The sequence below is a fragment of the Haliotis rubra genome, unplaced genomic scaffold, assembly GCF_003918875.1.
Source record: "Haliotis rubra isolate DU_JTF1 unplaced genomic scaffold, ASM391887v1 Scf18, whole genome shotgun sequence".
Lineage (NCBI taxonomy): Eukaryota > Metazoa > Mollusca > Gastropoda > Lepetellida > Haliotidae > Haliotis > Haliotis rubra.
In genome coordinates this window covers 3,957,492-3,981,996 of record NW_025765780.1, presented here as the reverse complement: position 1 = coordinate 3,981,996, position 24,505 = coordinate 3,957,492, and the positions used below count along the sequence as shown (strand labels likewise).

Sequence of the window (24,505 nt, the reverse complement as noted above, 5' to 3'; positions counted from 1 at the left end):
TGACTGTGTGTCTGGGACTGTGACTGTGTGTCTGTGACTGTGTGTCTGTAACTGTGTGTCTGGATCTTGATCTGTGACTGTGTGTCTGGGTCTGGATCTGTAACTGTGTGCCTGGGTGTAGGTCTATGACTGTGTGTCTGTGACTGTGTGTCTGGGTCTGTGACAGTAGCTGTGTGTCTGGGTCTGTGTCTGGGTCTGTGACTGTGTGTCTGGGTCTGTGACTGTGTGTCTGGGTCTGTGACAGTAGCTGTGTGTCTGGGTCTGTGACTGTGTGTCTGGGTCTGTGACTGTGTGTCTGGGTCTGTGACAGTAGCTGTGTGTCTGGGTCTGGGTCTGTGACTGTGTGTCTGCGTCTGGATCTGTGACTGTGTGTCTGGATCTAGGTCTATGACTGTGTGTCTGGGTCTGTGACTGTGTGACTGTGACTGTGTGTCTGGGTCTGTGACTGTTACTGTGTGTCTGTGACTGTGTGTCTGTAACTGTGTGTCTGTAACTGTGTGTCTGGGTCTGGATCTGTAACTGTGTGTCTGGGTCTAGGTCTATGACTGTGTGTCTGGGTCTGTGACTGTGTCTGGGACTGTGTGTCTGTAACTGTGTGTCTCGGTCTGGATCTGTGACTGTGTGTCTGGGTCTAGGTCTATGACTGTGTGTCTGTGACTGTGTGTCTGGTTCTGTGACTGTGACTGTGTGTCTGGTTCTGTTACTGTGACTGTGTGTCTGGGTCTGGATCTGTGACTGTATGTCTGGGTCTGGGTCTGTGACTGTGTGTCCGTGACTGTGTGTCTGGGTCTGTGTCTGGATCTGTGACTGTGTGTCTGGGTCTGGGTCTGTGACTGTGTATTGGTCTGGGTCTGTGTCTGGATCTGGGTCTGTGACGGTGTGTCTGTGACTGTATCTGGATCTGTGCCTGTGACTGTATGTCTAGGTCTGGGTCTAGATCTGTGTCTGTGACGGTGTGTCTTTGACTGTGTGTCTGTGTCTGTGACTGTGTCTGTGTGCCTGTGTCTGTGACTGTGTCTGGGTATGTGACTGTGTGTCTGTGTCCGGATCTGTGCGTCTGTGTCTGTGTCTGTGACTGTGTATTTGTGTGTCTGTGTCTGTGTCTGTGCCTGTGTCTGTGACTGTGTCTGGGTCTGTGACTGTGTGTCTGGGTCTGGATCTGTGTGCTGGATCTATGTGACGCCACGATATGAGACGTCTGCCTGAATACAATCTAGTCTGACAATCAACTGATTCAAACCGAGCCTGACAACCCGATCCATAAAAAAACACTTTCGATCGGTTGTTGCAGGGGCCCAGTTCATACCTGCCCTACGCGTCAAACTCATATTTAGTCCTAAATTCCAATATGCATCGGATCCCTGTGTGGTTATCATCCTATTCACATTTAGTCGACACCCGAGTTAGAACAAGTCCAAGTGCTGGTCTTACTGAGGACAAAACGGTTGAATGGTCTTGTCAATGAGTCCACAATGGAGCAGATAGTTGGCCAGAAGCCCAATCATCGAATTGTCTAGTCTGATTCGATTATATTCGATCGACGTTATTCAGCTGGAATATTGGTGGTGTGTAGTTTATCAACAATCAAACGAGGCCAAATACTTTCAATATTTGTAAAATAAACCCCGAAATCTAGAATAAATAGCATGTATGTTGACTGCAGGCCAGACGAGCCTCGCCAACAGGTCTTGCCATCCACTATTGAAAAACAACCACCACAGCACCAATATTGAGTATGAAAACATGAAAGCAGGTGCGGTGTTCTGAAATCCGGTCAATCCAGTTACGTGGCTAATACTTTAATATATTTGAAACATACCCGAAATACAGAATAGATACCATGTATGTTGGCTGCAGGCCAGACGAGACTCGCCACCAGGTCTTGCCATCTACCGGCGAACTCACCCACCAAAGCATCAATATTAAATATGAGGTGAGGTGAGGTGAAATTGGGTTTAACGTCGTGCTTGAGAATATTTCGCTCATATGACGACGTGCATGCGTGTGTATGTGTATGTGCAGCTGCTTGTACTAGCCCAGACTTAAGCTGGTTTTATAATGCTAGCTCACTGAGATACGATGCCGCAGTGAAGCATGAATACGCCACTCAGACACAGTATACTGACTCCGAGCCGACCAGTCCTTGTTGTACCCATTAATGCCGTTAATAGTACCATATTTTAACGTCTTTTGGTATGACGCGGTCGGGGATCGAACCCGCGACCTTCCGCACTCCGGGCGGACGCTCTAACCACTACACCACGGAGGCGGTCATATTAAATATGAAAAGACGAAAGCAGGTGCGGGGGTCTGAAATCCGGTCGATCCAGTTAAACAATAAGCCACAAACACGAGCAATGATCGGTTCAATATCACGATTATGAAGAACTGCGAAGGTCAACCCCATGTTAATATCACGCCATGGCGGCCAGTGACTGTACAGTTAGGAGGTGACATGTGTCCGCAAACCACTGACCTCCAGGTGATGATTGATATATGTGACAATCAGGGATTAAATCGGCGTCAAAGATTGATGAACGCCATCCATCAACCTCTCAGCTTCATGAGCAATCTACATGTAAACCTGTGCATGTCACTGACCCCTGCTGTCGACACGCTATGCCCTTGGTAAAGTTCATTTCATCGATTTTCCTGAACTGGTTTCACCTGAGTAGATGTTTCATCCATGAAGACACGTTTGCATCAAAACTAACGATATTTAATATTGTCATATATGTATTTATTGTGCCCGGAGGAATCTGTGGAAGAAAAATATTTGAAAATGATTCTGTATCTCATGATATGAATAATTAGAGCCCTTGTGAGTCTTATTTATGATCAAGATAATAATGTAAATAAACGAAGCGGAAATTTTGATGGGAAGGTACGCTTCACAATTTCGTGTTTAATGGATTGGAAGAAACTGTCAATACTTCAAGTGGAAATATTCGACATGAGTGAAGATGTACTCTTTCATGTATATATATTATACCCATACATTGTACCCAAGTAGGGAATCGAACCCGGTCCACGGCGTGACAAGCGCACGCTTTAACCACGAGGCGACCCCACCGCCCAATAGCCAATCAGAGACAAGGTATGATTTTTGTCAAGATACGCACTTTAAAAGAAAAAATCAACTATGATAAAGAGATTACAGTGTTGAAGATGGTGATGTCACTTAGAAAAGGTGATAAACGGGTCCACGAAATTAATATGGATAGTTTAGTAAGCAATACACGAATTTAATTCCCGTGTACGGTTAACTGATAATGTTCTTAACTGATAATGTTCTGCGGGGTCTCGTGTGTATCACGATCCAACCTCGTGATTTTCGTGCAGCACGTGCACTACAGTCAGACCGACTCTCGGTGAGCGCGTAGTTTATGATGAAATAGCTTGATCCCGATTATAAAACTTGGATCGACTGTAGGCGCGAAGGTCTGAGATGACAGGCGTGGATTAGAAGTTTTGACATTGACGTCACGAATTAGCAGTCCTCGGGCAGGACTGTGGCAGATATTCCAAACCCCAATTTTCGCGGAAGTTTTTTTATAAGACAAAAAATATAATTTCATTTTTGCATTTGTGTAATTGACAGCCACACGACATCACTACACTCGTGTTCTGATCACTATGTCCGGAAGCACAGAGGGCGTCTTATACCTTTCTCATTTTTTTTATTTGTTTCGTTTTCCGTAGGCGTATCCGAAATCCGAAATAATCGCTTTGGTAGAAAATGAACAGGTGGATCTAACACTGACATTTCCGGATCAATATTCGTATACTCCCGACCCAATATTGCCACTCCACAGGCGGACCCAGAGAGGGTGGAGGTGGGGTTGGGGGTGCGCGCCACACCCCCACCCACTCTTTTTTTGTCCGGAAAGTTAATTAAATGACAATTGAAACTCTCGTGGAAACGGACAAAAATAATGTGTGCATACGCCCTTTATCAAAAGTGTACACACACACACACCTCCCTCTTTCTCAATAAGCCCACTTCGTTCTTTCGACCAGACCCGTGAAGATCCGGGGGAAAATAGGTCTTAAGCAACCCATTTTTGTCACAAAAGGCGACTATGCTTGTCGTAAAAGGCGACTAACGGGATCGGGTGGTCAGGCTCGCTGACCTGGTTGACACATGTCATCGGTTCCCAATTGCGCAGATCGATGCTCATGCTGTTGATCACTGGATTGTCTGATCCAGATTCGATTATTTACAGACCGCCGCCATATAGCTGGAATATTGCTGAGAATATACTGTACGCACGGTATGGCCACCGTTGTGACGTCACATTACACAGTCGGATTCTGCCAGATGAGAACCAAAAGTCACACTTTACTGTGAATAAATATAAGTATATCAAAGGCTGCAGAAGGAATTTCTTTATTTCCAGATCAGATATATAGCAATGTTTCAAAGATACTGTAAAGTGTCAGTGCTAATGTACAGTGGACTCCCTCTAAACCGACATCCCTCTAATCCGACATTCCCTGTAAACCTACATATCTATTTGGTCCCGACTTAAAATATATGAGAAATTCCCTCTAATCCTCTATTCCGAATTCCGACACACAAATCCGGTCACAAAACATGTTTTCAGTGCAAATTGACTGTCTCTAAACCGACATTGTAATTTTTCACAAGAGATTGCAGTGTGTAATTAGCAATCAACGCGCTAGTCAGAGAAGTGGTCGACCAAGGCGTAAAAACGATTAACTGTGAATTACTTGCTAATTACTCACCAACTTCTAAAATGCCAATCAAACAGATAATTACTCGTTCAGTGGATTCATAGATTGGTGAAATCACATGTTAAATAATTGTTACGAGCTTCTAAGAACTCCCTCTAAACCGACATCCCTCTAAACCGACATTTTTCACCTGTGCCGAGCGATGTCGGTTTAGATGCATTCCACTGTAATTCACGTAGAATGGTCGTATCGCAATCATGTAATATTCTAGCACATTTCCATAATCACTGTCCCACAGTGAATGGGATCCCCTTTAAATTATGAACGTTTAAATGTACATCAAAACAATTATTTGTCACATCGTATCACTTTTTTAGCAATAGAATGTACGTTACACTTTTACACTTTAAAGAAATGTAATGTTGAACACAAAAGGCGATGGATTTTCTCAGCATCCTGTTATTACGTGTCGCAATACCATTGCAGATTGACGTAATATCGCATGTCAATCAGGAAATATACAGAAGATGTTATTATTGTCTGTATCACAATGTTGGGCTATTCATGGATTAATGCATTCATGTAGGAATATCTCTCTCGCCGACATTTCCTGAAATCATGTTCCTTTGTAAGTTCAACTGGGCCGGTGGGGTAGCCTAGTGGTTAAAACGTTGGCTCGTCACGCCGATAACCCGGGTTCGATTCCCCACATGGGCACAATGTGTGAAACCCATTTCTGGTGTACCCTGCAGTGATATTGCTGGAATATTAATAAAAGCGGCGTTAAACTAAACTCAGTCAGTCAGTAAGTTCAACTTGCATATAATGGTGTCAACTGACTCAACCCATAAATATTCCGTGACGAGTCGTGCAAGTGTTAGGTAATATTTTACGGGCGATTCTATTGGTTTATCATTTCTATTTTTAGAGACGAGAATCAACATCGAAACATAGGTCTACCTCTAATAGTGACTTCAAATTATCAGAGAAATTAACAATTTTGTTGGTCAACAAATGGAAGCAGTATTATGTCCGTATTAGTGACGTAGTGGTGCTCATAACATCAACCGCTCCACAGAGCGTCATGGAATTAATTACCCACAGTGAATATTCTACAGTATGACAAACGCAAGTCGCATTTACGTACGTGGGTTGTCTGTCCCTCGTGAAATTCAGTTGAAAGTCTCCAGCTGCTGTTCGGTACTTAGGGACGAATTCACCCGTCACAGATGCAAACATGACACTAGGGGTGGGGGTGGGGGCGTGGGTTTGATGATGATTCTAAGGGTGGGGCCCATTTTGTTCTGGGTAGGTAGGGGTCATCAAATTTGTAAACATGTACAAGGGGGTGGGGGTGTCAGCAATTTTGTACATATTTACTACAAACATTTTTTATTTTTATTTATTTTATTTTATTTATTTTTTTTTGGGGGGGGGCATTCACACTGTACATGCTTCTCCACAAGAATCATCATCATCCCTACCCCCAACACACCCCAACAACAAAAAATCCGTAATTCTAATGTGTTTCTAATGTCCAACTTGAACCAGGATGAGAGTGGGTAAAAATAAGTAAAACTTTAAAATTCGCTAAATATGTAACTGATTTTATGGGTACACACAAACAAATCTGGAAACAACAGCACAGTCCTTGTCGACGGTCAGATACGTTTGACCCCGAGCATGTGTGCAAAACTGTTGATGCCACGAAATGCGATAGTCATGCACTACAGTCACTCAGTATGGGTCAGTCGAGAACAAGTCGGTGTGTGCGTCTGATGTGACCTGCACTCGACAACTGTCCATCAGCATCCGCAGCGGATAACAATCAAACCATTCATCACTCCAGATTCAACGTTCACTAAAAACAGGAACTTCCATGACCTTTTGAGAATGGCCCGCGTATGATGCACGTGTGTAGAATCCTTGAACCATTCTCATTAGCCTTGCTCCAAGGCTGTACTGAATGCTAAGCCCATGGATGTATGGTAATTATGTCATTTAAAGATAAGATAAGATAAGATAAAGATAAGATAATATTTTATTTAAGTGCCACATGGTATATATTGCTAAAAAAGTGTCACACAGATAAAACAGTTAAAAAGTATACCATTCGGCCATATGGCCTACGAGACACTATCACAGATAAAATCGGACATAACAGTAAAAACACATGTATGCATATGCAGCACTGAAGTATAGTGTATGTTCTAACTCTATGACACCGGAACCATGGCAGCCCCGCACCCCCCCTCTCTGACACGCGCACATGGCCCGTTTAAAGAGGCATGTCTAGGTAAGCGGACAGTACGCCACTACGTTAGAGGTGTAATGTGTTCTAAGGACGCCAGTCTGTTATTTATTTTTTGAGAAACTTTCATTTAAACTATTAATTATTACCATATAGATTTGTGCAAGTCTACCTTCTCACGTACAAGTTCTGTGGGTGACCCTCTCAGGATGGGTATAATTTCAGTGTGAGACCCAGCCCCTTGTATCACGGACATTGACTGACAAGTATCGGACCAGGCACAGACCTGGGTGCCATACCTTAACACAGACTTATGGCAGTCTTAGCGCTAAGGTTGCTTTGTACACCGGTACCCTGGTCAATACAAATTGATCTTTCTTCTATTGCTTTTCAAAAAGACGTGAATTCAACTTTATCACGTTTAACGCTAAAATGCAGAATTGAATTTTGAAACTACGCAATTATATGTATATGTGGTTTGTGTGTGTGCATATATATGCGCGCGCGCCTGTGTGTATCTCCGACTTCTCAATGCATGTGCAGACAATGTTTCATGACTTGAAAACCTGAATTGCTCTCATTGGTTAAGTGCATCGAGTTACATATGATATCAAGTATTAACGATAATATTTTTATTTGATCAGTGAATATCGTTGAAACAACTTCTGTATTATGCATACACAAGCTAGGGTATTTTGCATTTACAGTCGAGCACCGTTGTCTCGATATTCATGGGACCAAGAAAAAATATCGAGTTATCCGAACTTCGAGATAACTCTATATCTGCGCAAGGTGGATAAACGGGGAGGAAATTGCCCTTTGACGCTCTGTGTTATGAAAGAGTTATTCTAGATTCCCCTCGTCACAGGAGACACAATGTAGTATAAACTGCTATATTTTACGGACGCTTCGTTTCTTGGTGGTGGTGATTACACTTTCTTGAATACTGGTGATGCAGTAAAATCTTATTCGATCTTATCTGTAATATTTATCATCTTTTGTATGTTGGTGAGGTGAAGTGAAATTGGCTTTAACGTTGTGCTTGAGAATATTTCGCTCATTTGACGACGTGCATGCGTGTGTATGTGTATGTGCGGCTGCTTGTACTAGCCCAGACTTAAGCTGGTTTTATAGTGCTAGCCCACTGAGATACCATGCCGCAGTGAAGCATGAATACCCCACTCAGACAGAGTATACTGACTCCAAGCCGACCAGTCCTTGTTGGACCCATTAATGTAATGCCAGACAGGGACCAACAAGTACCATATTTTAACGTCGTTTTGGTATGACGCGGTCGGGGATCGAACCCGCGACCTTCCGCTCTCCGGGCGGACGCTCTAACCACTACACCACGGAGGCAGTCCTGTATGTTGGTGAAGTGGTGTTGGGTTCTAAAGAGACTTGTCTTGTTGGCGTCACGCATGATGTAGCGGCATCACATTCATGTCTGCCTCGGAGTACGGACACGTTTGCTTGTTGTTTGTTTGTTTGTTTGTTTGGAGGAGGAGGATGTCCAGTTAATACTACCACTGAATCTTGATAGCGAGTGAGTATTCCTTTCCGCCGCTATATGCAATACCCCACGATTAACACGGCAGGTGACACCAGATATGGGCTTGACACATTGTACCATGTGGAGAATCGAACCCGTGACAATTGAAGGCATTATTCATGGGTTACCAGAACACCCCACTAAGCCTTAAAAGTAAATGGAAGTTTTGCATTTCTTCAAGGGTATCTATTTTAAAACATATAAGTTCATTTGGTAGTGAGTGTCCAGGTCTGGAATGGTTCTACAAAACACATTATATTATAAGTTTATTTCAAAACATATAACTTCATTTGACATGCCGAGTGTCCTTCACACAGAGGGACAAAAGTGTCCAGAAACAAAAGTGTCCAAAAGTGTCCGGTCCGCTAATTTGAAATAATTGGAGTAAAAGGGTAACAAAAGGGTCCAAACTATATTTTCTACATTCTACGGATTAGGATGAGGACCTCTTTGGTAGCACGCGAACTGACATCCACTAGTCAATCAACCAACTGGAGTAAGTCACACAAAAAATAGTTTCCTGAAATCAGAATTTATACGGACGTCTATCCAACAATTACATCAGGTGAACCTGTGTCACTCCTCGCCATACAGTGACGGTCTGCTTTAGGAAGAGCGTCCAGCCATGTGGACACTCTCTTTGGATACACATGACTCCTGACCGCCATCTTGGTTGACAGCGACAGGAAGTACTGGTTGGTGACGTCATACTGAGGCCAATCACGTCCAAGCTGGCCTTTTACTGCGGGATTGGGATCACTAGAACAGAAAATAGATTGATGATAGGGGTGGATCATTTTACATTACTCATAAATGAAAGAATTGGCCTTATAAAATTCAAATATTTGCACATGTGCATTATTTTAGCGATTCTCAGTGCTGATTGGTCAGTTTAAGGTATACGACGTCAGAATTTTTCGTTTTTCTTTACATCATCCATTGCTCGTCACAAATTGAGTTCAAAACGTCCTCTGAACTATAGGTTACCTTCAGTGAAATGTCTGGGGTGTCGACAATTTATACGGGTGTTTTCATTATTTGTTCTTTGCTGTTCTAAATTGTGTAATCTACAGAATAATATAATCGAAACGGATTTACGGATCTTCTGTAACTTGCATCTGTCAGTCATTCATTCATCCATCCAGTCACTCATTCATCCATTCATTCATCTATTCATTCATTCATCTATCCAACCACCATTCATTCATTTGTGACAGATATTCCGTAATTTATCGTTGTAAAAATCACAACAATGTTTTGGTTATTGGATGACTTCGGATATTAGTGACCGGTCTACAAACAAGTTTCACAATTTCTCAAGCCTCTCTCTCAAAAATGCGTAAGCTGGACAGTTAATCCCCATAATGTCAAGCCACGCGGGTACATTGTACAAGCATAGAAACATGGGTTGGCGCCCACCCTTTGTTAATCAGTGGCGAGGTGTGTCTAGATTATTTAGACGATTATGTAATTTAGATCCATTCCGCATAACAAGTAAAGTTTTTGTTTGGAGTAATGTTTCTGCTGTTTTAAGGAAACGGAATTGGAATTTTAGAGTGCACGTTTAATTTTCTGATCTTGGTCACCAACATTTTAATAACATACATGTTAATTATCATATTCCCTTTGTCGTTTCGGAAGTGACACGTAAATTATTTGATCGTTTTAACTCTTTTGGAAAAATTCTATTTCAAATGTAAATGGTACAACGAGCAATGGAGGTAATAAGTTAAGAACTTATACTACCTTTAAAGATGAATATCATCCTGAATTTTATTTATTTAGCCATATGCCTCGCTCTTATAGACGTGCTTTAGCACTTTTTAGATGTGGTGTTGCTCCTCTAAGAGTTGAAACTAGACGTTATGATTGTACTCCTCTAAAGGAAAGAACATGTTTTTACTGTAAAGATTTTATTGAAGATGAGTGTCATGTTTTACTGCACTGTCCGCTCTATTCTTTTGAAAGAGGTGTCCCTTTTAGTAAATGTGAGCAGCTTATTGTTAGTTTTATGTCTTTTAGTGACTTTGATAAGATCAGATTTTTACTGTCCAATCCACAAGTGTCTGTTAATACCACCAAACCCTGCTTTCTTATCTTGCGGCGACGACATGCCCTTTTATACTCTTAACTTGGTACTGTAAATGTGTATTATATATCCTATATTCTTTTAGTTTTGTATTTTATGTTATATAGTCTCTCATAAGTCTGTAAAGATTGGCTCAACGTTTTATTATTCCCTTCTATGTACATATGTATGATGTTGATGTGAAACTCAAATAAATTATCTGTCTGTCTGTCTGTCTGTCTAGAAAAACAAGAGAAAACAATTGTATTTAGTGTAAATTCTGGTCGGAGATGAAAACTTCACAGTGACCTCTCTGACATCGATATTGCTATATAATTATTTTTTTTGAAATTATCATACACCAAGCTGATGTCAGAGAGACGACACTTACCTTCTCTTTGCAAAGTTTGTATATATTGCAACAAACGTTGATGACAGATGATATTCCTCTTGGCTGACGTTGCTATGGTAACTGCTGAGAACATCCGCCGCACTAATCCCAAACGAATACATGAGATCACGCGCATGAACCATTCCTCTAAGACCACTGTAATTTGCCAGGAACGATGGAAAATGGTCAAAGAGATAGAAGTACGTTTTGCCTCGGTTTGTAAGACGACCGTGTGCGTTGGCCATTTCTACAGACGGTGCGACAATGGAAGCGTCACTCTGTGTGTTCATGACGTCATATAGCGTCAGGAGCTTCGTCTGAGGGTAGTCTTTGGCAACGTAGCCATTCATGATGACGTCAACGCTGCTTTTGTCAAATTTTCCACAGAGTCTCCCAAGGATTAGAGGAATCAGTTTTGTCTTGTAGTAACTCTGAGTCCGGATGGTGGTCAGAGCAGAAATGTTGTGGATCTGACCATACCTGGACGCCATCTTCACCATGTAACCCCCTTCCTGGTTGTTCACCCCCACCATCAGGTCAAGGTCATAGAACCCCACGCGCTCCAGGTGGGCAGGATCATGGATCATGAACCTCGGGTTGTCGATGACGAAGTCATGATCCACAACTGGAGACCAGGTAAAGTCGGCCGAGTAGTAAGCAAGGCCCAGATTCGGAATTGAATTCTGGACCAAAGTGGACACTGACATGTTTTGGAAGCAGTCCAGAAGGCCCTTGTCGGGTAGATCAACCCCCGGAGTATCGGATCCACATTTCACACGTTTACCAAGAGCAACAGCTACTTCTCTAGGATTGTTCCGGAATGAGAAATACCCTGTAGCAGATCCGCTTTGCATGATTACCTTCTGAAATAATCCCTTTGTCTTCGTTGAGAGGAAGAGATAGGATCCCGCTTTAGACCCTGCAGATTCACCGAAGAGTGTCACCTGGCTGGAATTCCCGCCGTAATCCTCAATGTTATCTTGAACCCATTGCAGTGCAAGCTTCATGTCCCAAAGGCCGTAGTTGCCAGGCAGGATGGCGTTTCCAGTGCTGAGGAAGCCGAGGACGTTGAGCCTATACTGCAGGGTGACGACCACGACGTCGCCTTCCGTCACCATCTTCCAGGGGTCGTACTTGACGGCTGACCCTGCCTGGAAGCCGCCCCCGTGGATCCACACCATCACTGACCGCTTGACCGTTGACGTCAGTGTGGGCGTGAAGACATTGATGGTCAGACAGTCTTCATCCTGGGCTTCGGAGCCTGGGGATAGAGGATTGGATGTCATGAACATGTTGAACACAGGGGTGATCAGTTGAGATGTTTGAATGGTATACTGATGGTATAAAATAACGGCACACCTTGTCACTAAAGTAGAACGATGTTTATTGTTGTGTTCGCTATTTTTAAAAAAACACTACATAGGCACTAAACTAAGGCACGGGGTAATATGAGAATATGGTCTGACTACATTGTGAAAGCAGCTCAAGTAAAATACAAGACAGTAGTAGTAGTAGTAGTAGTAGTAGTAGTAGTAGTAGTAGTACAAAACATTGTATAAGCAGTAGTAGACTGCGTCCGTGACCTAGTGAATGAAGCTTTGTTGTAATATTTGTTGTTAATCTGTCTTGCGTTCGGCATTAACAATTTAAATCCAAAATGGGCAACTCTCACAAGGCATTCACGTCGTTGTATGAACATTCCCAGGGTAGTTTAGGTGTAGTAGTAGCAGCAATAGTAGCAGCAGTGGTAGTAGTAGTAGTAGTGGTAGTAGTAGTAGTAATAGTAGTAGTAGTAGTAGACTCCGTCTTAATGCTTCTTAGATAATGCTTGAAGGAGTAACACTTTGCTCACTCACTCACTCACTCGTGATCGCACGCACTAGATAACGCACTCACACGTGCACTCATACCCTCATTAAAACACTCACTCACTCCACTACCCACCGTCCTTACTCACTCACCAATCACTCACTCGAACTCACTCACTCACTCACTTACCCAGCTGGGGACAAGCGGGACCAAATGCACTTGCTCTGAAGATTCCAGAGGGACCTTGTTTGGGCTGGGACTTCTTGAATCTGAGGTCACCGATAGGTGGCAATGCATACGGTATTCCCAAGTAGGCGTTGTACTTCCGACCTTCCGGGGACGTCTTTACCACCCCTTCAACTGTCCCCCACGATGAAGTCACGGTCGGTCCAGCCATAGTTAATGTCAACGGACACAGACACAGGACTAGCCATAAAGTAGACGCCATTGGTGACCTATATCTGACCTCGACAGAAGTTAAGATAAGAGATTACAGAATTCAAATGAGTAACCGTGCCATATTTTACCACTAGATCAGATTAAACGGTACCGTAATGCTGATACCGACTGTCAAATCCGCCTCATCGCCAATATATTCAATCTCGGTGTGGTCATCAGCGGCAGTGTTGGTTATTGTGGACAATTCACGTTTGGAAGCCGTGAAGATCCGTGTTAGAATTGGTCTTCAGTAACCCATGCTTGTCGTGAGAGGCGACTAACATGATTGGGTGGTCAGACTCGCATGGTTAACACAAGTCGTCATATACCAGTTGTGTAGATCGATACTCATGCTGTTGATCACTGGAATGTCTGGTCCAGACTCGATTATTACAGACCGCCGCCAGATAGCTAGAATATTGCTGAGTGCGGCGTAAAACTAAACTCACTCATTCACTCCATCACTTTGTTTTGTAGATCGATGATCAGGCTGTTGATCACTGGATTGTCTGGTCCAGACTCGATTATTACAGACCGCGCCATATAGCTGGAATATTGCTGGGTGCGGCGGTAAACAACAAACCCTGCCGCATACGGGTGTAGAAGGGTTACAGCTATTCTTGTTTAATACAATCATTTCGTGTGACGACCTGTTAATTTTCCGATACTTACAGTTAAGCCAGCTTCACTAAGACCGTGGTTATTCCATGTTACACATACTTACACTAATCGTAGCCCTTGGGTGCGTGCAGGGGCGGTGAGGTAGCCTAGTGCCTCGTCACGCCGAAGACCCGGGTTCGATTCCCCACATGGGTACAATGTTTCACTTCTGGTGTCCCCAGCCGTGATATTGCTGAAATATTGCTAAAAGCGGCGTAAAATTAGTCTCACTTCTTGTATGCGTGCGAGTGGACCTTGATGTGTTTCATGTCACACATTCTGAGGCCAATAGATGCTTCACACAATTGCATTTTATTGTCAAACATAACACAAAAGAAATAGTGCGGTTTGGCATATTTTTCAGCTTAAATAAATAAATAAATAAATAAATAAATAAATAAATAAATAAATAAATAAATAAATAAATAAATAAATAAATAAATAAATAAATAAATAAATAAATAAATAAATAAATAAATAAATAAATAAATAAATAAATAAATAAATAAATAAATAAATAAATAAATAAATAAATAAATAAATAAATTTACAAGACATGGCGAAATTCCAAAATCTGAAATGTTTAATAGCATGGGAGATCTGTATAATTTAATAATAATAATAATAATAAGGGCATTCAAAACAAATCATTCAAAATAAATACGTAATGCGACATTCAGTACAACAATTAATTCGCCTTATGGCGAAATTATATCACTAATTATGCAAATGTGTTTTGTTATTTATAAAATATGCCTCAAGGAACAGACACGTACTTCAATGAAATGTGAACGTATTTATCAAATGATCCTGGATAGTGTATAAAACGGACTTCCTGTATTTGAGTCTATGGCCTTTCACACAATAAACATTACAATTTGAATATGCAAAACAAACAAAGACACTTGAAACATCATTCCTTGGCAACTACGATTATGAATCTTAGCAACCGATATCTCTGGATCAGCGCGATGTATGTACACACAATAACGTTCACGTCATCGTCTTGTTCTAGGATTAGAACAATCGGCCTATAGTCAATAAAAACTATATACACATGGGGAAAAAGGAGATGAACAACATCCGGGCCAGACCGGATATTTGCATCAAGGGATACAACCAGGTCAGTGGTATACTGCATCCTTGAACCACTAGATGTACGACGTCTGTGCTACACTGAAGACTTAATCCGCCAGATGCACGAAGTCAGTGATAGACACACTGAATCCTTGAACCACCACACGCATGAGACAAATGATAGCCGGCATCCTTGATAAACCACACGCACGAGACAAATAATATACTGCATCCTTGATCAACCACACGCACGAGGTCAGTGGTATACTGTATCCTTGATCAACCACACGCACAAGGTCAATGATATACTGCATCCTTGATCAACCACACGCACGAGGTCAATGGTATACTGTATCCTTGATCAACCACACGCACAAGGTCAATGAAATACTACATCCTTCAACCACCAGCCGCACGAGGTCAATGATACACCGCCCCCCTTCAACCATCAGAAGCACGAGCAAATGATATACTGCATCCTTCAACCACCAGACGCACGGGGCAAATGATATACTGCATCCTTCAACCACCAGACGCACGAGGTAAATGATATACTGCATCCTTCAACCACCAGACGCACGAGGCAAATGATATACTACATCCTTCAACCACCAGACGCACGAGGCAAATGATATACATTCTTCAACCACCAGACGCACGAGGCAAATGATATACTGCATCCTTCAACCACCAGATGCACGAGGTCAATGATATACAATGATATCCTATTGCAGACGCCCTTACGGTAGAACACAACCCTTGCGTCAACTCGTATATTGGGTGAAACCTTCCACTTCTTCCAAAGATTATGTGGATACTTCAGGAATGAAACTTTGCGTTCATCTGATCTTGACTTCATACTCAGTCTTCAACTCACACGATGCTGTAAGTGGATAAATCCAATCTCGTCAGCATCCTTCGTTCAACATATCCTTCAGCTGTGCCTGCATGTTGTACGTACGTCCTTGGTGTTTCAGAACTTCATCAATGGACGAATTAGGCTGCAGTTGCTCAGAGCTGCTTCTTCGGGAATGACGCGCGATGTTATCGAACGACCGTCTACCGGCGTTCGACCGTTGAGGTCCACGGTCAGCCACAACGTGAGGTTCATTAGCAGTGACGTTGACGGTGTCCGTGAAGCGTACGTTCCGACCTTGACATTTCTTCTTGTGTTCGACATACTTCTGCACCTCACTGTCCAGCTGGAGACTTCTCCACGGGTTGTTAGCAGGATAGAGTCTCTGGACGCTGTACACTTCACCAACAAGAGGCTTGTAATGGGGTATCCTGGGATGGAATGTCCTTCCTGGTTGATAATGGAATTGCGTACTTGACGATCTGAAGCTGTCAGCGGACTTTCCAATAGGTCTTGCGCCATGGATAGTTGTCCCTATGAATCCTACAGATGGCAAACTTGGTGCAATACTCGATGTTTCAATTTCCCTTTCACTGCCATCGTCAGAGCAAGGGATGAAATTGGAATTTTGGTCAGTTTGGGTTCCTTTTAGCAGTTCATCAGCAAATCTGTCGGATACTAGAACGTTTGACTTACTTCTGCAAAACCAAGGAGGAATTTCAGACCATTTAGCATATTCCACAGCATATCTTGGGTCGATATAATCCGACCCCGTCACAGACGCCGGTAGACAAGGAGCTGTTGCTTTGGGAGTTCGGAATCTGGTAACGAACGGTCGCTCACCATTTTGCAAAGGTCGAATGTTCATAGTGGTGCTCAAAGCTCTTTCTGACACTCGAGACTGGAGTTTCCTATGAAATCTGGTCCCAGGAGCGAAAGATATCCGTCCAGTCTGTACACTGTACGTAGCTGATGGGTATTTCACCAGACTGAGGGGCGTTGAAGGATGCCTTGATCCTGCCTGCATTGTCGCTGACGGCTTCCTTGAGACTACTAAAGTGGACATTATTTAAATCTCCCTCTAGCTGCAACCTCAACCCCTCATCACTCGTCAAATGGCGATAACTTATAATCACGACGGCCTCCACAGTTCGACACGACAACGTGACTACAAAAGCATGATATAAATTTCAACTCGGCATTTCACACACCTATTCAGACCCGACGTGGTCTAGCTCACCCAGCACTGAGTAAGTGAAATCTAATGATCTCACAACAACAAAAACTGAGAATAAGTAACGTGAATAACCCCGTCTGGTCTACCCATAGTACCGATACACAAACAATCAACGAAAGGGAAGTAACTGGTGTAAGTCGGGCGTGTAACAAATATTGTCAAAAGATCGATTGAAGCAGACGACAGTTGAGAGCGCCCCCTAACGGCTCCGTGTAAACAGGTCCCGTCATTTTCATTATGCCTTTATCCGTTCCTGATACGATTCTTTCAAAGCTCCAGTTAGGATTTCTTCTTAAGTTCGTAATCGCCTTGTTGGGTGAACAATTGCCGATTCATGTGCGAAAAACGACCATAACAGATTAGTGTGAAAGAAAAATCTGATTTACAAGAGGCTATACGCGCCCGTTATTGAAGTGGGCAAGGTAAGATCGTATAAAGCAATAGGTCTTACAAATGGTTGTGTGCTTGTCTCGTTGGGGCTATTGTACTCTGTTGAGTAAGTGAGATTACTAAGCAATACTAATTACTCTTATATTATCCTTTCAGTTTCAATTGTTGGTTTAATACATTTGCATGCTTTGAAGCCATAATGTTAAGTGTTACATTGACATAAGTAATTAATTCTGCAAATCCGGTAATGGAATGTAAGGATATACGATTAGCAAATGGAATATCTGTTTGTTTCATGCCACATTCTTGCTGCATTACTGCCTGTTAATATTCGAGTTTAGACCAGACAATCCAGTGATTGATATTAGGAGCAACGATGCACTCTGTGGGGATTCGTTGATGTACTGTCAACCAAGTCACCAATCCTAACAACCCAATACTCTGTTGCCCAGGGCAACACGCATACGTTGCTAGGGATTAGTTTCCTTGAATGTCACAGATTTCGAAATGATTACACCAGATGTGTTTGAGAAGAAAAGGTAACGGATATTAAAATGTGTTTTAAATGTCATCGAATCAAAACGAATAAATTATAATTAGAAACTTGCGTGAACGATTTACTCAAAATAGGTATCAGTGAAATGAGGTTCTGATTTTCATCGTTTTCATGCGAACACCGGGGGATGGGGTAGCCTAGTGGTTTAAGCGTTCTCTCGTCACACTGAAAGCCCGGGTTCGATTCCCCACATGGGGACAATGTGTGAAGCCCATATATGGTGTCCCCTGCCGTGATGTCGATGGAATATTGCTAAAAGCGGCGTAAAACCATACTCTCACTCACTCATGCATACATTGTACACCATTAACCTAAGATAGAACATCCTCGGCCATCCAGGGAAATTCATCCACAGTCTGTTGTATTAAATACCCTGGATCCATAGCTTTGTGACGTCCCCATTTCTAAATTGCTCTAATCTTATCAGTAATGTCGCACAGAATGCCTCTGGCTCGTGCGTTATGTCTTCTAAATCGGGCAAATGGGTCCAGGTGTTTGTCGTTAATAGAAAGGAAAGTTCACACTCTGGAAAACCGTTAATGTGATGTAACGGTAGTGTCATATTTAGTGTGTTTGTTTCATAGTTTACAGTCATCCTTAACATTTGTTGAGCAGTATATACGGTTGCTCTTGGCCATAAGCTTAATAGGGTGCTGCTTGTATAATGCGTTAGTAATAGAATTCGGATAGACAGTATGTAAAACCGATCTAAAGGAGAGATGGTGTGGTGAGATAGGGTTTATCATGGAGTTCAAGATAACGGCACTTACATAGCGCAGTGCATGCATGTGTGTTCCTGTCTTCGTATGCGTGTGCATATATGTGTGCGTGCGCGTTTGTGAGGCTGCTGATGGCACTGAGGGTCGGTTTAACAGAGCTAATCCCCTGATACCCCAGACACAGTATATCGACTCCAAATTCCCTTATTACCAAGAGCCAGACAGAGCAACCACAAATACCATATGTTAAAGTCAATTGGTTTGACGTGGTCGAGATCCAACCTCCGACCTTCCTCTCTCCGGGCAAGAACTCTATCCACTACACCACGGAGGCGGGCATCGATCCATTCATCGTCTGTTCTCTGGTTAGAAGTCCTAGCCTACTTACACAGGAGGCAGGGATCGAACCAGTGATCTTACATCCTCCGGACAGACGCTCCATCCACTACGCCAACGAGGCGAGGACTGAACCACTGACCTTTTGCTCCCTGATCTATCCACAACACAACGACCGCCTCCGTGGTGTAGTGGTTAGAGCGTCCGTTCGGAGAGCGGAAGGTCGCGGGTTCGATCCCCGACCGCGTCATACCAAAAGACGTTAAAATATGGTACTTGTTGGTCCCTGCCTGGCGCTCGGCATTAATGGGTACAACAAGGACTGGTCGGCTCGGAGTCCGTATAATGTGTCTGAGTGGGGTATTCATGCTTCACTGCGGTATGGTATCTCAGTGGGCTAGCACTATAAAACCAGCTTACGTCTGGGCTAGTACAAGCAGCCGCACATACAGATAAACATGCATGCACGTCGTCATATGAGCGAAATATTTTCAAGCACGACGTTAAACCCAATTTCACCTCACCTCACCTCACCTCACCTCACCTCCAATACAGAACGGAAGCGGTCTCCATACATAACATAAATATTTTACATTTATATATTTTATTACATCTTTCAGAGTCAAGTGCTTGTGCAAGTTAGAATATTAATAGCATGAATACAATGCGATGTAGGAATGATCCTGAGAATCTATGCACGACTTACTTGATTGACAATGCTGAAAGAATGTAAAAGTAAGTTTCACAGAGGTGATGGAGAGCTTTAGAAAACTACAGGGCCTCTATAAAATATACATGTAAACCCTTATATACTCAAGCACAGAAATAACTTTCATGACTATATCAAAAAATGAAAATTAATATGAAGATATTGACCTTACGGCTTTTCAAGTAATTATCGATACACACCCTATCAAGACAAGGGCAGTGACTTGTCATTCTAACCAAGTGAATTTCGATATTATACAAACCACTCACAATACACAGTGTTTGTATATATGAAATAAATATAAAATACTACAGTGCACAACTTGTATAATCATACCTTAATTCAGTTTTACTGTGGAGTGGTCAAAAAGTGGTCAAAAAGAAAGTCAAGCATCAACATTTTTTTTCAGTCTTGAAATGATGAATATATCAAACCACGATAAAAGACAATCATTTAAAAAAATTAAATTGAATTTTAATTGGTTTTAAACTGTATAAGGCCTGTTGGGTGAAAAATATAGGAGTTGACGCATACGGCCTTCTCAATAAGCGTAACATCGTGGATTTGTTTTGTGATTGAGTATATAAGATTTATAAATGAACCACAAAATGTTTACTACATATATCGGTGATGTTTTTATACGTGTACAACACAGAATTGGATGAAGTATATTTACAACATTCTCAGGTACGTGTAACGAAAACATTCTAGGTTCTATGTAACGAACTGTCTATTGGACAAGGTTGTCGTAAAAGTAACGACTCTCGGAAAGCCGAGGCTCATTCGACAAGAACCTTGTTGGTCTGTTGATGGATAAATCAGGGACTGTGTCAACTGCGACTAGATTAATGATGTCATACAATAAAAATTGCAATTAATGTGTCTTGTCCTGATTTATTGGTCTGTCGTCTCTCGGTGATCGAACAGTATATAACACCGCTGTAGTCGTCCGTCATCGCCCTATCACGTCGATCGACTGTGTAACAAATTGTACAATCGGCAAGTAAAGTCTGCTCCAGGTTCGGTGCATTGTTCTATACACTGGTTAGCTAATACCAAATTGACTTACGTAAAATATGTGAATCATTTTTGTCTTAGCAAGGCCCTGTGTGGATTCTGGGTTGGAGTTAGTCCCAAGCAACCTGTTTGCCGTACGAAGCAACAGAATTATCGCTGATATTTTTCATAATCGAACCCGGTGACGTGGTTATAATATCGATCACGGGTATATCCGGTCCAGACCTAATTATAAACAGACCGACGTAATTTAGCTGTGATATTGCCGAGTGCGACGTTAAACAGAAACAAAGATGACTCCGTTATCAAACCGTCCTTAAGTTAATACGTCCGTGACCATTTTGTCGGAAATGTCTGTCAGGGGATTAGAGATGGATCTAGGTACTTATCTCCGCTACCACACAGTAGAGTGGATGTTAGGATCCGATTTCCGTCCGTAAACAGCGAACTAGAAACCCAAATACAGATCTGTTCGATGTTATTGAGGTATGTTTTCATGACATAATCCTTTCTTCAATGTTCTTGATCTACCCTTTTCCCCTCCCCAGTCAGTTTCCCTGCCACAAAGCAGGCGAAGGGCAACCACTCATGTACCCAGTGCTGTCAAGGAAACATGTGGTCCAGTTGTGGAAGGTGCATAAACAGTGCGCCAACAAGACATGCAAGGGACCTGTGATAGGGGTTTCGAATTCAGGTTCGCCCAGTTTAAATGTCAAGACTTTTCAGCACAACAATAAATCAAACACATAGAATGTACGATCATATACATCTCAGCTTGCCACTTATTTTCCTAAAATTCAGTTGTTTTCTTCTTATTGATAATTTCAAGATGTTTCTTTCAATGTGGGTTGGACTCATTCCAGATCGGAATGCTCTCATCGGACTTGCATTGAAGCTGCGTTACGTGGGGTTTCTTATTTCAGAAGAATGTAAATCAGAGTATCCACAAGACTGGGTTCAAACTATGGGCGCCTAGGTAAACGATAATATCCAACAGTCTATGCTTGAAATCCACCCAGTTAATTAGGAGTGGAATTGTCCGATGAAGTTCTCAACCTTCAGTATGGGTTTCTTTGCCAGATCATTGACTGGCAATTACCAAAGAAAATCCATATCATTAAAGAGACTATAATTACTAATCGAAGTTGATGTCACTTGATTGAGGAAATCGCTCAGTGCAGCCAATAACTGTCCTAAGGTAATGTGTGCAGTTCCGTGGCAGTTAAAGATGACTAGTGGGCTTGTTTGATTCATATGGTTAAAAAAACCTAGTCCCTTCCCAAACAGCGGACATATTCAGTCAGCTAATGATTACCCCACACAATGGGGGCAAGTTTCAGTTCGACACACACGACACTAATGACAACGTCTAAACAGACTGGAAATGGGTATTCCAGGGTATTCCACGCAAAGAGTCCTCAGTGCTGTTGCTTCCAAGTAAACAGCTTGTAGCCCTCAGCTCATAATGCATCATCGAGAGATTCACCTCGACCATCAGAAGTTGTGTGGGCGATTCTAAACCTACTCCACTTTTCTCCTAATAGATTCGTCAGGAACACAAAACGTTACATCCAAGATTCTTCATGAAAGAAAATTAATTCAGTTAGAGCTGTACTTGTCATACAGGCTCTTCCAGCAATCCAAGGACAGACCATTCGAGCTGACTTGGGATTACTGCATTTCAAAGGCATGCAAGTTGTTAGGTTGTTAGTCCCTGTAAATGGATAAGAAAACCAGACTCAGCTTATGTGTGGTTGGCTTTATTGACAGGAAGACAATATATACAAATGCAAAACACAGTTGACATGACGATCCTCCTGCACAACCACATATATGTTAGTTAATCGGGGCCAAGGAGAAAGTAGTCATATGAGTGACGGGAGCTTTCAGAGACCAGCTGAAAGACCTGTGAGACTATGTCACTACAAGATAGTGCCATGTCGGGAACAGTTTTAAAATCAAATGGTTGTCTATCACATCTCAAATAAAGGCAAGGACATGTCTGTGACTCCTTCATCACTGACTTAATACCGAAACCATTTACTACCCACAAAAATCAGCAAGCAAAAGCTGGTAAATGTATCAAATGCTTTCAGTTTTCACTATATATAATATTTTAGAACTGGCCAAAAATAATTTTCAACAGCAGCTGTAAATCTACGGCAATCCCAACATGGCAATCTTCAAGTTTCTCCATTTTCATTTGAGACTTCGGCAGAACCAGGGGGGCATCCAAGAATGGCCAGGGGTCAATATTTTGATTTTTCAAATTTGATCATTTATTTACTGTAGGGAGAAGAGCTAGTAAGAAAGGGGATCTACTTCGTTGAGTGAAAACCCGTTTCTAGAGATAACCAAACAACCAAAATCCTAGATGCCCCTCTAGACTTGGCAGTAGAAAAGGAATGAACACCATTAATGTTGAAAAAGAAATTAAGATACAAATTTCACAAGACAAAAAGTGGTAGAAATATATAAATTTGATGAGCAAAGCATGTGAAGAAAAATCAAAGAAAGCACCAGGTGTTGACACACAATTTCAGGATTTGGGGAATGAGACAACTTTAGCCTTGGCCCGACATGAAGCAGAGAGCACTTTAGGATGATTTCATTTGAAGTTTTTCAAGTTAACAATTAACATAATGTTCTGGAGCACCGACTAATCCTACATTCCAACTAGTACCCTGTCTAATGTAAGTTTGTATGGAGCCAATGATACCAAAGACTTTTTAACTTTTTGGCACAAGTATTTTATCGGATGAGGATTAGTTTATTAGTAACAGTCTAATTGCATCAGTAACTTCAAACACTACCACCAAATATTGTCAAAGTATAGATGCTACATTGCAGAATATTTTGTTGAAATAATTTCAGGTTACAGTGATTTATTTAAAATCTACAATAAATTAATTAACGTTGTGATTATAGGTCAGAAACTAACACATGACAACAAACCTTCAATGATAACTAGCTAATGATGATAAAATCAAGGTATGACTCACTGCTTCATGAAAATCTAGCAAAACCATATAGTTTACGATACACTGAAAAGGGTGCGGTTTACATCTCTGAACATTGCTAATGATTCCATTATGGGGTATTCACAACCAAATCACCCTTTTCCGAGCATCTAGATAGTAATCATACGAATATCTTCACAGTGTATTCACAACAATCTAAAACTTATATCTTAACACATTTCTTGATATCACTCTATACGACAACTACGTAACAAAGTAAATTCTCACAGTGTGTAGTGACAATATTTTTCACAAAACTTTGCACCGTAGAAGAAAAGAATGAAGTCTCATTATTCCACAAAAAAATCTTCCTAATACATGTATAAAAAGGATATAAGACACAAATAGTCTAAAATTTAAAATTTAAAATCCAAATTTCTAAAGCCACACTATACCAAACCGGAATGTCAACAAAATGTACATCTAAAATCTTCAAGTCTGGTATAATGCTTTAGAAACAACTGTCCTGTTTCGTAGGATAATTATCACACAGTGTACAATAATTAATAATAAGACTCATAATAATGTCATAATATGAACCAACGAGAACAACCAATTGCAAGAGGGGACACATGTGCGAACAAACACTTGAATTTAAGCAGGCAGACACACTATGAAGAAGCGACACAGGGGATATCTACAGGATAAGCTGCAATCGGAGAATGACGGCAGTTCGTTGGATACATAGTGATGAGACCATTATACTAGAACTGTATTCACA

The 24,505-nt window shown here is 41.8% G+C and overlaps 2 protein-coding genes across 2 annotated transcripts in view; both read right to left on the bottom strand.

The window, feature by feature from the left end:
* Window positions 1–9,017: 9,017 nt before the first annotated feature.
* Window positions 9,018–13,248, bottom strand: LOC124273339 (cholinesterase 2-like). Its single transcript, XM_046708575.1, has 3 exons — window positions 12,959–13,248; window positions 10,961–12,221; window positions 9,018–9,260 (listed from the first exon to the last, which is right to left on the bottom strand). Exons 1-3 carry the CDS (start codon window positions 13,215–13,217, stop codon window positions 9,047–9,049), a joined length of 1,734 nt encoding a protein of 577 aa, XP_046564531.1. The 5' UTR covers window positions 13,218–13,248; the 3' UTR covers window positions 9,018–9,046.
* Window positions 13,249–19,625: 6,377 nt separating this feature from the next.
* The window catches only part of LOC124273392 (calsyntenin-1-like), a 30,873-nt gene continuing 25,993 nt past the window's right edge, over window positions 19,626–24,505 (bottom strand). The window contains 1 exon segment of the mRNA XM_046708655.1: window positions 19,626–22,478. Within this exon segment, the coding sequence (XP_046564611.1) occupies window positions 22,464–22,478 (15 nt within the window). The 3' untranslated portion in view covers window positions 19,626–22,463.